This window comes from Rattus rattus, chromosome 3, assembly GCF_011064425.1.
Source record: "Rattus rattus isolate New Zealand chromosome 3, Rrattus_CSIRO_v1, whole genome shotgun sequence".
Classification (NCBI taxonomy): domain Eukaryota; kingdom Metazoa; phylum Chordata; class Mammalia; order Rodentia; family Muridae; genus Rattus; species Rattus rattus.
This window is the reverse complement of record NC_046156.1, coordinates 54,967,844-54,979,540: the sequence shown is the minus strand read 5'-3', so window position 1 is coordinate 54,979,540 and position 11,697 is coordinate 54,967,844. Positions and strand designations below refer to the sequence as shown.

General features: G+C 42.2%; 1 protein-coding gene across 1 annotated transcript; it reads left to right on the top strand.

The window, feature by feature from the left end:
- The first annotated feature begins 135 nt into the window (after positions 1-135).
- Nras (NRAS proto-oncogene, GTPase) lies at positions 136-10,963 on the top strand. The gene is made up of 7 exons (XM_032897610.1): positions 136-252; positions 732-859; positions 2,195-2,373; positions 5,696-5,855; positions 6,786-6,909; positions 7,314-7,355; positions 7,433-10,963. The coding sequence occupies exons 2-5, from the start codon at positions 749-751 to the stop codon at positions 6,903-6,905; spliced, it is 570 nt and encodes a 189-aa protein (XP_032753501.1). The 5' UTR covers positions 136-252; positions 732-748; the 3' UTR covers positions 6,906-6,909; positions 7,314-7,355; positions 7,433-10,963.
- Positions 10,964-11,697: the final 734 nt, after the last annotated feature.

Below are 11,697 nucleotides of genomic sequence, written 5' to 3'. Positions count from 1 at the left end.
TTTCATTATTGAAATGCGGGTGGGGAGGGGAGGGGCGGGGCGGGGTGGGGTGCGGCGGCCGCCAGACTTAGGTCGTCAGCCCACGTGGCTGGGGCGGGGACTTGGACGCCCTGGGCGCCCAGTGATTACGTAGCGGGTGGGGCCGGAAGTGCTGCTCCCGGGTGGGGGCTGTTCATGGCGGTTTCGGGGTCTCCAACAGCTTCTCAGGTTGAAATACAAAAGCCTCCCGAGGCGGGGTCTGCGGAGTTTGAGGTAAGGCTCCGGCCTGCCTGGCGTCGGACTTCTCAGCGTGTGGACGCCTGGCGGGGTGGGGAGACACGGGGAGACGGCGAGCTGGAAACAAAGGCCTGGGTGGGGGACTCTGGCTGGCTCTGGCCGTTCGTGGAGTGATTTTCGGACCCGGAAAGGGGAGTTTCGGGAAGTGGTAGTGCCAGGCGGACCCCAGAGCTTGGGTTTGCAGGAATAGGAAGGGGGAGGGGGTCCTTTCCCGTAAATTGAGGGCGGGGCCGAGTCGATTGAAAAATAGACGCGGGTCTTTAATCCAAGAATCTGGCCCGCACTCACCTGCAAGTAATGTTATGTTTCTGGATCACTTTGAGAACTTAGTGGAAGGCCAAGTGTGTCGAACGGGTCGGGTGCCTTAGAAACAAGAGTTTAGTAAACTCATAGAAGCCCTTCAAGTACTGTAGATTTGCCTTGCCGGTTTAATCGTAATTGCTGCTTTCCTACAGATTTTTGCAGGTGTGAAATGACTGAGTACAAACTGGTGGTGGTTGGAGCAGGTGGCGTTGGGAAAAGTGCTTTGACAATCCAGCTAATCCAGAACCACTTTGTGGATGAATATGATCCCACCATAGAGGTGAGGCCCAATCCACTGCCAGGTCCTTATCCTCACTTTTGGCTTTCTCGTACCCATAACTGCTCTTTGAAAGTAAAGGAAAGAGAAAGTAATTGGGTATTCCAAAAGCAGTAAATTTTAAAGAGTTGTAGAGACAAGTACATGCTTCCTAAAGATGTCCTTTTAAAAGTACACAGTTTTCATTCTGTTTATGTCACAGCTCTTTAATAGAAACGTAGGTCATAAGGAAAAATATTGTAGGCAGTCATACAGTGAAGATAGAGAACTCGGAGCTCTGGATAGTCTTCAGTTCTCTTTTTTCTTTTTTAAGATTTATTCATTTATTTTATGCATGAGTATACTGTAGCTGTCTTCAGATACACCAGAAGAGGGCATCAGATCCCTTTACAGATGGTTGTGAGCCACCATGTGGTTGCTGGGAATTGAACTCAGTACCTCTGGAAGAGCAGTCAGTGCTCTTAACCACTGAGCCATCTCTCCAGCCCTCAGTTCTCATTCTTGATCTAGTCCAGATTGAGTTGGGGTAGAAACAAGTTGAGATTTTGAGTCATTGTGTCTAGAAATTCCTTCTCTGCAATTTAGTTATGGAATATTGAGGAAAATCACCTAAATCTTTACTTGTCTCATATTTCTGTATGATGTTAAATTTCCATCACCTGCCTGGGATTAATGGTGCAGGTATGTATAAACCCAGTTTGTAAGCATCCAAGAAGCTGATGGGGGAAGTTCCAATTTCAAGGCTTGCCTGAACTACATTTCGAGGCCTGTTTACAAAATACCAAATAATTTTTTTTCAAGTGTAAACCTGTAAACACAGGAATATTAGACAAATTTAGATGTCTACACAGGTTACATTTTAATAAATTTATGGAACAAAATATAAGCACATTTTCAGTACCACAGACCAGGCCTTCTAAATGTGGAACATTATATAATAAAAGTAAAATTAGGACCATAAAACCGTATTAGATATTTCTGGTTTTGTCATTTTTATTAGTGGTTTTGTTTCTTTGTTTTATTGTCTTAACCACATAGCTCAGGCTGATTTGGGGTTTTGTTTTTGAAACAGTGTCTCACTGTGCTACCCTGGCTGGTTGACACTTGCTGTGATCAGGCTGGCCTTGAACTCACAGATGTTAGTCCACTTGCCTCTATGTCATGAGTGCATGTGATTATGTATGTGTGTATTTGCTGTTTATGCTACCTATTAGCAGACTGAGGGTGAGTCACATAGTTAGGCTTATTTGTCCTGAGTAATTACATTTTTCTGGTTTTAAAGTTTGGGGCTGTCCTTGTCCCTACCACCCCCACCTCCTCACCCTTTCATATTCCCAGGATTCTTACCGAAAACAAGTGGTGATTGACGGTGAGACCTGTCTACTGGACATACTGGACACAGCTGGACAAGAGGAGTACAGTGCCATGAGAGACCAATACATGAGGACAGGCGAAGGGTTCCTCTGTGTGTTTGCCATCAATAATAGCAAATCCTTTGCAGATATTAACCTCTACAGGTACTGGGAATGTTTTCTGAAACAAACCCTTTGTATGTGCACTCTGAAGCTATGTCAAAGAATATGGATTTAGGAAACACAACTTTTTAAAATGTTGGTTACACTGTTTTATTTGTGGAAGCCAGGACAAGTGCAACAGCATATGCTGTGGGAGTCAGAGGACAGCCAACGAAAGCTCTCTTCTTAGGGACTGGGGACTTGGCTTAGTCGCAGGCACCTCTGCCCACAAACTATCTTTAAACCCCCACTATTAGAAAGAAAGAAGAGAGAATCTGATTTTCACTGGAAGACAGTGCTTACATTTCCTGTGTGGTGTACTGTTACTATACGTGGAAATGAAGCATGCTACTGAGTAACGGTGAGGATGATAGCAAAGTCAGAGAGCACAGGTGGCTTTCCTCAAAGAACTGGAAGGTTTCAAAGCTGCATGTGCCCTAAGAAGGTTAGTACTACATTCTTACTCATTTTACATTTTTGAGACAGGATGTTGCTATATATCCCAGGCTGACCTTGGATTTACTATCCTCCTGCCCCACCCAGCCAATATTCTTACTTTACAGGGTAATAGAGTTCAGAGGTAATTTGTTGGGTTTTCAGAGTTGTGGGTTTTTTGTGGGTTTTTTTGTTTGTTTGTTTGTTTTTTAAGGTTTGGTAAAGACAGGTTTCTCTGTGTGGCCTGGAACTCACTCTTTGACCAGGCTGGCCTTGAACTCTCAGAGTTCCACCTGCCTCTGCCTCCCCAATTTTGGGACTAAAGGCATACACCACCACTGCCCATCCCTTATCTTTCTTTAGTAACAGGTAGAGCCACAACACACTGGGTCTCTCTCTCTTAGAGCAGCATTCTCTCTTTAGGCACTGTCAAAGTTGAAACTTGGCTCTGTTAATTAGCTAAGTAACTTTAGGACAAAATATTAAACCTGTGTGTCTCCGTTTTTTAATTTATTATAAGAATAGCTCCCTCAAGGCTGGAGAGATGGCTTAGGGATTATAAGCACTGCTATCCTTTCAGATGACCCAGGTTCAACTGCCAGCACCACACAGGGCCCAGGGCCATCTGTGGCTCCAGCTCGAGAGCATGTGGCACCCTCCTCTGACCTCCTTGAGCACCAGGCACATCTGTGCATAGACATAGAGCAAAAACACGCATACCCATAAATAAAAATAAATCTTTTTTTTTAAAAAGAATGCCTCCCTCATAAAGTTGCCAAGAGTAAACAAACTGATAGGTATTCAGAACAGTGTTTGACCCATAGTATATGTTTGTAAGTCTGCCTACACCCCCGAGACCTTAGAGTTTGGTGTTCTTTGTGGGGTTAATGAAAACTTAAAACCAGTTTACCCTTGGATTCCAAGAGAAGACATTCTCTGAGCCAGCACTTTCTTAAAGCATCCTGTGAGGATGTGGAGTGGGGCAATGAGGTGACTCAGTTGGTAAGGCTTGCCACCACATCTGCACCGGGGCATGTGTGTGTCTAGCAAAAACTGTTAATTTTTAGAATAGTTGAAAAGGAAACTAAGTTATCAATGAGCATATTCTATATTGACATGAGACCTCAGTGACCTTCATCAGGCACAGTGTAAGCATGATAGCTGTCTTATCAGTTTGTGTGCGCCGAAAATAAATCACTTGCTCAGAAGTGCACTGATCCTGAGAAGAAATTGAGTCTGTCCCTCAGAAGGTTTAATGTAAGGAACATAGCGACCCAACATCAGCATGCTCCATATGTTTAGGCTAGTTTACAATATCCCTGAAGTTAGGCAATCACCACTAGGCATGTTGGTACCTGGGAAGTTGAGGGAAGAGGATTAAGAGTTCAAGGCTACCTTTGTCTAGATATTGAGCTATATATAGTAAGATCCTGGGTTTTTGGGGTGTTTGTTGGGTTGAGGGATGGTGGTTGTTATTGTTTTTTGGTTTTAGATGGGGACGGAAAGGATTCTGACATTATACCAAGTAGTTCTGTAGCTAGCTAGTAGGATACGGTTGAGGTAAGTGACTGAAATTCCAGGGTAGAGTCTAATATAGCACTGTGCAATAGTATATAGCCATGACCAGATATGGCTATTTGACATTTACATAAAACTAAAAAATTGCACAAGACCCTGGGTTCGGTCCCCAGCTCCGAAAAAAAGAAAAGAAAAGAAAAAAAAAAACCTAAAAAATTAGTTCCTTGGCCACAGAAGCAACAAAGTACTCAGTAGCAGACTAATGACTACCAGGTATTAGTTTTTATTATTGCAAAAAGTTGTTTGTCACAAGAACCTAAGGCAGTAACTTTTAGATGTACTGGGTGCTATATTGTATGTGAACTAAAAGAAAACTATCTTTGTCAGGGATGGTGGCATGCACCTTTAATCCCAGCACTCAAGAGGCAGATCTCTGTGAGCTCAAGGACAGCCTGTACTACATAGAGAAACCCTGTCTTTTTATTGAAAAGCTGTTTTTGATAGTTCTGAATCTATGCACGTGCCTGAATGCATACATTTATTAAGAGTAATTCTAGAATTTTCTTAGTGTTACATATCATGAGCTTCCAGCTATAATTCTGTTTGAGAAAAGTATTAGAGCACCACCTATCTTAAAAAGTGAATTATCTTCCAGTAAATATTGTTGTTGCAAAGGGAGCCTCAAAAAGTTATCTAGGGGCCAGCAAGATGCTTCAGTGGGTAAAGGTGCTTGCTGCCAAGCTCAATAACCTGAATTTGACTCCCTGGGACCCACATAGTAAAAGGAGAAAACCAGCTTACCCCCAGGGTTTTCCTCTGATTTCCACATGCATGCCATGGCACATGCACACACAAAATAAGATACAAGTTAATTTTAAAAATCAACATCTTTTTTTTTTTTTTTCTTTCGGAGCTGGGGACCCGACAGGGCCTTGCACTTGCTAGGCAAGCGCTCTACCACTGAGCTAAATCCCCAACCCCTACAAGTTAATTTTTAAGTCATTTAGAATTCATAAGCTCTACTTTGTATACTTCTAAACTTAATCTGAAGGATCATTTGTAGTTTCCAATTAAACCCAGAGCCAAGCTCCTTGGAAAATCTAGGAACTTAACAAGGACATGCATGCATCAGTATATAAGAGCCAGCTATTTCTAGGATGTGAACTGGTGTACACAGCCTCACGTGGCTTCTACACCAAGTCTAACTGACACTCTTAACTTACAGGTCTACATTTGTATAAGTGTTTGGTGTGTAAGCTAAGTAATAGTAGCTAAAAGGACTTTGTAATTTTACCACTTCCTCTTGCCCTACCATTTCATTCCTTCCAGAAAGCTTGCTTTTCTTATGATTAGCTACTGTGCTTTGTTCTAGGGAGCAAATTAAGCGCGTGAAAGACTCTGATGATGTACCCATGGTGCTGGTAGGGAACAAATGTGACTTGCCAACCAGGACAGTTGACACAAAGCAAGCCCACGAGCTGGCCAAGAGTTATGGAATTCCATTCATTGAAACCTCAGCCAAGACCCGACAGGTATGCTAGATAGAGACTTGAGCAAGTGTGAGTGTCTGTTTAAAGCAGAGATGTCTGACTGGTCACGTGTGGTGGAGATGTAATCTATGTCAGTTATGATGAGTTTTGGGTACAGTGGTTTCTGTATGGTTGGTCTTTGTTTCTTGTTAATCTTCTCCCCTCTTCCCCCAACCCTGCCCCCCTAAACAAAAGGAGCACTACTGTACTGTGGGATTTCTTTCTTTCTTTTTTTTTTAAGATTTATGTATTTATTATATATGAGCACACTGTAGCTGTCTTCAGACACACCAGAAGAGGGCATCAGATCTTATTACAGATGGTTGTGAGCCACCATGTGGTTGCTGGAATTTGAACTCAGGACCTCTGGAAGAACAGTCAGTGCTCTTAACCAATGAGCCATCTCTCCAGCCCTACTGTGGGATTTTTTTTTTTTTTTTTTTTTTTTTTTTTTGATTGTTCGGAGCTGGGGACCGACCCCAGGGCCTTGCGCTTGCTAGGCAAGCGCTCTACCACTGAGCTAAGTCCCCAACCCCCTACTGTGGGATTTCTAGTTCTGCCTTAACAGGCTCAACTATTCCAAGATTAAACAAACTTGTCAAGTGTGAATCCTTTTTTCCATCAACACTTGCCACTACTGAGGAAGGAACTTTACTGGAGGGACTTCTCATAATTGGCAGTTCTGTACTCTTTCCCCACCTTGTCCTTTTCTCTTTGTTGGACTATCTTTGCGTTTTATAAAAAACATGGCAGTTATCAGCCAGTCAGTGGGGTCCTCTAGGTGTGCTGGTTTTAGTGTCTTCCCGAGTCACCCCAGTTGATGAGCTGTTGAGTAGTATCAAATCCACATAGAGAGGTGGAAATGAGAGCTTGCAAGTTGGACTGTCCAGTGTTTGTTTGTTTTGTTCTTCTTTACCCTTTTTCTTTTAACAGGGTGTGGAGGATGCCTTTTACACGCTTGTAAGGGAGATACGCCAGTACCGGATGAAGAAGCTCAACAGCAGTGAGGATGGCACTCAAGGCTGTATGGGGCTGCCCTGTGTGGTGATGTAGTAAGGTGAGTGTGTGCTCCTGTCCTATCTCCTGCTTAGCACTAGGCAGCTCAGAATAGTGTGAGCACTACCGACTCTTGCAATTGAAGTGAGAGTTTTCATATATTTGCAACTAGAAAATAGCTTTACTGGGACATAGCTCAGTAGCTAGGAGTACTTCCTGCTCTTTTAGAAGATGTGATTCATGTACCAGCGTCCATGTTAGGTGGCTAATTTTCCTCATGGTACCCTGTCAGGGAGTGTTAGCATCTAATTCTTTCAGTATGTCTTCTACAGACAGCTTCCTATTTTGAGTATTAGGAATTTGAGACCTGCATGTGCCATGTTTGTGGAGTGGACACATATTGAAGACACCATACTAAGGATTGACACTATAGAAACTAAATGACATGGTGTTCTTTTGTTCTAGACACTTTAAAAGTTCTGTCATCAGAAACGAGCCACTTTCAAGGTAGGACAAGTTCGAAATGTCCTGACTGACACTGAGTTTTTTGCCCTTGTTTCTCTTACCTCCTGTCTCTGTTTCAGCTGCACTGATGCCCTGGTTCTGACATCCCTGGAGGAGACGTGTTTCTGCTGCTCTCTGCATCTCAGAGAAGCTCCTGCTTCCTGCTTCCCCGACTTAGTTACTGAGCACAGCCATCTAACCTGAGACCTCTTCAGAATAACTACCTCCTCACTCGGCTGTCCGACCAGAGAAATGAACCTGTTTCTCCCCAGTAGTTCTCTGCCCTGGGTTTCCCCTAGAAACAAACACACCTGCCAGCTGGCTTTGTCCTCCGAAAAGCAGTTTACGTTGATGCAGAGAACCAAACTATAGACAAGCAATTCTGTTGTCAACAGTTTCTTAAGCTCTAAGGTAACAATTGCTGGTGATTTCCCCCTTTGCCCCCAACTGTTGAACTTGGCCTTGTTAGTTTTGGGGGAAATGTCAAAAATTACTCTCTTCCCAAGAATAGAATTAGTGTTGCTGATTGCCTGATTTGCAATGTGATCAGCTATATTCTATAAGCTGGCGTCTGCTCTGTATTCATAAATGCAAACATGAGTACTGACGTAAGTGCATCCTAGTCTTCTCAGCTGCATGCAATTAAATCCAACGTTCACAACAAAGTGCCTTGTCCTAACAGTGCTCTGTAGGCTTCCGTTATAGTTCGTATTGAAATAGATGTTTCAAGAACCATTGTATAGGAAAGTGACTATGAGCCATCTACCTTGGAGGGAAAGGTGGATCTACCTGATGGCAGATGCTTTGTATATGTACACAAAGACAGTTTCCCTCTTTGCGGTTCTCCCAGGAGGAAGAGGGAACTGAAACTATTATGACTAATTTCATTTAATTCTAGCTAATCTCTTTTTTTTTTTGGAGGGGGGAGTAGGTTACCACCTATAAATATTTGTAATTTCTTCTAGCTTACTGATAATCTAATAGTCAATGAGCTTCCATTATAATAAATTGGTTCATACCAGGAAGCCCTCCATTTATAGTTAGTCAGATACTGTAAAAATTGGCATGTCATTACTTTATACCTGTGATTAATGATTCTTCAAACCTTAAATACAGTTATTAGCAGGCAGGTTATATCATTGCTGCATAGTTTCTTCATGGGAAAAAAAAAAAAAATATATATATATATATATGGAGAGAGTGACCCTCAGTTCCCATCTCACCATCCCTCTCTTTCAGCCTAGATCAGTTCGAGCATCCTATAGGAGCTTGAATAATTATCTCAGTTGAACAAACCATGGTGCTAATGGACCAGGTCATGGTTTCAAAACTTGAACAAGCCAGTTAGATCACAGAGAAAACAGTTCATCCATATTTGCTCCCTGCCTATTACTCCTGCTTGTAGACTTTTGCCTGATGCCTGCTGTTCGAGCTATAAGGATAAAAGTTAGTGTGGTTCTACACCAGGACTGGGAATGCCTGGTGAGCTGTTGGGTAAGCCTAGACACCTTTACATTTTCAGACCCATATTTTTAGCCCCATGGAAACTGAAGCCAGAGTTCACACCTCCATCTCTTCCCCCATTAGATAAATGTTCTTAATCTATATAGCTTTTTAAAAGTATTTAAAACATGTCTATAAGTTAGGCTACCAACTAACAAAAGCTGATATGTTTGTTCAAATAAAGAGGTATCCTTTGCTACTTGAGAAAAGAATGTAAAATGCCATTAATTGTTGTCATATAGAAGTTTGATATTTGTGGTAATGCCCTGATAATTCATTGGTGAGTTTTGTTAGTCATGGTGATACTTAAAATATAACTCATCTCAGTAATTTCAATGAAAACATAAAATTGGATGCCTTGATTGAAAAAAGCAAACCTAATTCCAAAATGGCCATTTTCTCTTCTGATCTTACGACACCTAAAAATCTGAGATCCTTGGGATTCATTTGTTTATAACAGGAACTTGCTATGTAATCTTGGCTGGCCTCAAACTCACAATGCTCTTCCTGCATCAGTCTCCCAAATGCTGGGATTACAGGCACATGCCACCACACACACCTAGCTGATCTGGTTTCTAATGAATTTTTATTGTTAAGCAAATTCCCCATCACCTTGAAACTAATCAGAAGAAGGAAGAAACATATGCTGTGCTCCTCAGTGCTAATGCTGGGATCATTCTCAAGGGGTTTGCATTCTTAAGTAAACTGCTGCCTTTTACAACATGGCGCAGTCATCCTCCTGAAGCTGCTTGAGGCCAAAACTTGGTCTTGTTCTTTTTTAATGTGTCTGTATGACTGGTGGTGGATCCCTAAAAAGTTTATCAAACTCCAGTTGAGAAAGTTACTCTCCTTGGCCCTTTTGACCATATCCTGTGTGTGTGTGTGTGTGTGTGTGTGTGTGTGTGTGTGTGTGTGTGTGTGTGTGTGTGTGTGTGTGTGTGTACACATATGATGTATGTGTGTCCGTAGTTGGTCTCCAGTTCAGATGCCCTTACTAGCATATATTCCCACAGGGTGGGGTTTCGGCACAACAGTGACAAACTTAAAAGCCAAGTAAGTCCAGTTGGTGTGGTATCAAAGTGTTTTTAGAGAGCATAATTAGTGAAGATCTGGTTTGCCTTGCCTCAAAGTCACAAAGCCTCTCTTCCTGAATTGAAGTGCCTGGCCCACTGTCACAAATTAACATGTTCCTGTAAGGCAGCTGGTTGAAGCTTTGTTCACACATTGGAGAGTATGAAAATAAGCGTTCTAAGACCTCTGACACCGAATCCGTGTAAACCTGTTAAATGCCATGTGTTCCAGGACTTAGAGTGTGTGAGTTGGTAACTCAGTACTTTGTTTACTAGTGCCGTGGGAGTGCTGTGTGCACAGTGGAGGTGGGCGTGTTTTAGCCGGCCACCTGCAGAGTCAGCCTTTAAACTGCTGTGAACTTTGTCATGACTTGAAGATAGACAGAAACTCTCTAAAGACAAATGCTTGTTTTCCCCATTAGAGAATGTGTGAGCTTAGTTTATCTTCTTTTGTATTTAGTCATAAACTCTGAAGCTGGCAGCTACGACCAAGGATCAGAAGAATTAGCTCTGCTGATTGTGGGACGCAGAGGTAGAATGGGAAACGTTTTGCCTGGGTGGCTTCTATTTAGAAGAGAAAGACATGATCATTCTTGAACATTAGTTTTATTTTGCTATTTCTTTAAGCTATCTCATGTGCCACAAAGTTATTTTAAGGTATTTGTGTTTTATAAGAATTGTTTTAAGAGTGTTCTCGATGAGATTAGTTGTAGATATTTTTAAAAATACAACTGGTTTTTTAAAACTATGAGTATTTCTCTAAGCAAGTGTTTAAACTCTGAAGAGAAGGGAATGCGGGTGGAAGTTGTTTGGCTTTTGTATTTCTGTGCTGTTATTATAGGTCAGAAGGTCAACTGTGCAATCCTGCTGTTTAAAGGAGAACTATTGGCCTCCATGGTCCTCCTGAAGGGGCTCATATTTTAAGTTGACTGTTTTATTGTAAATTAATCCATTCTAATTTTTTAAGACTTGATTGACTGTTTTTCTTGTTAAATAATTTTTGAAAATAAAAAACTGGAAGTTCTTTGCTTAACTGTATTTTCCCCACTGTCTTAGGGTTTTTATTGCTGAGAAGAGACACCATGACTACAGCAGCTCTTAGGAAGAAAACATTTAATTGGGGTTGGCTTAGTCAGTTACTGTCACAGTAGGAAGCATGGCAGCTTGCAGGCAGACATGGTGCTGGAAAAGGAGCTGAGAGTTCTGTATCTTGATCTGAAGGCAGCAGAATGAGTCTGTGCCACATTAGGGATACCTTGAGCATTGGAGACCTCAGAGCCTGTCCCCACAGTGATACACTTCCTCAGAGGACCAAGCATTCAAACACATGAATCTGTGGGAGCCATTCCTATTCAAACCACCAAACCCACCAAGGTCCGTTATAGGAAATTATATTTCAGGTATTTTCTAAAGATTTATTATGTGTATGAATAAAGTGTGTGTCTTCAGACACACCAGAAGAGGGCAACAGATCCCGTTACAGATGGTTGTGAGCTACCATATGGCTGCTGGGATTTGAACTCAGGACCTCTGGAAGAGCAGTCAGTGCTCTTAACCACTGAGCCATCTCTCCAGCCCCTATATTTCAGATATTAATGCTCTGTTTGGACAGTGCTGGGGACACTCAAGCTCCTTGCTTGTTCTCAATATAGTAAGTAGCCTCCTCAGCCTCTCTAAGACTCTTCTTTCTGTGGTTTTTGTTATAGGGCCCATTGTGTTGAAGGAAGCATTCCTTTCTGAGTAGCATGCTGAAGTTTGGCAGGGTCCTGTGT

Excerpts from the sequence above, each read along its gene's own strand:
- Nras (XM_032897610.1), top strand. The coding sequence starts at position 749 with ATGACTGAGTACAAACTGGTGGTGGTTGGAGCAGGTGGCGTTGGGAAA. Across the intron at positions 860-2,194 it reads AATATGATCCCACCATAGAG|GATTCTTACCGAAAACAAGT; the intron begins GTGAGGCCCAAT and ends TCATATTCCCAG. Across the intron at positions 2,374-5,695 it reads GCAGATATTAACCTCTACAG|GGAGCAAATTAAGCGCGTGA; the intron begins GTACTGGGAATG and ends GCTTTGTTCTAG.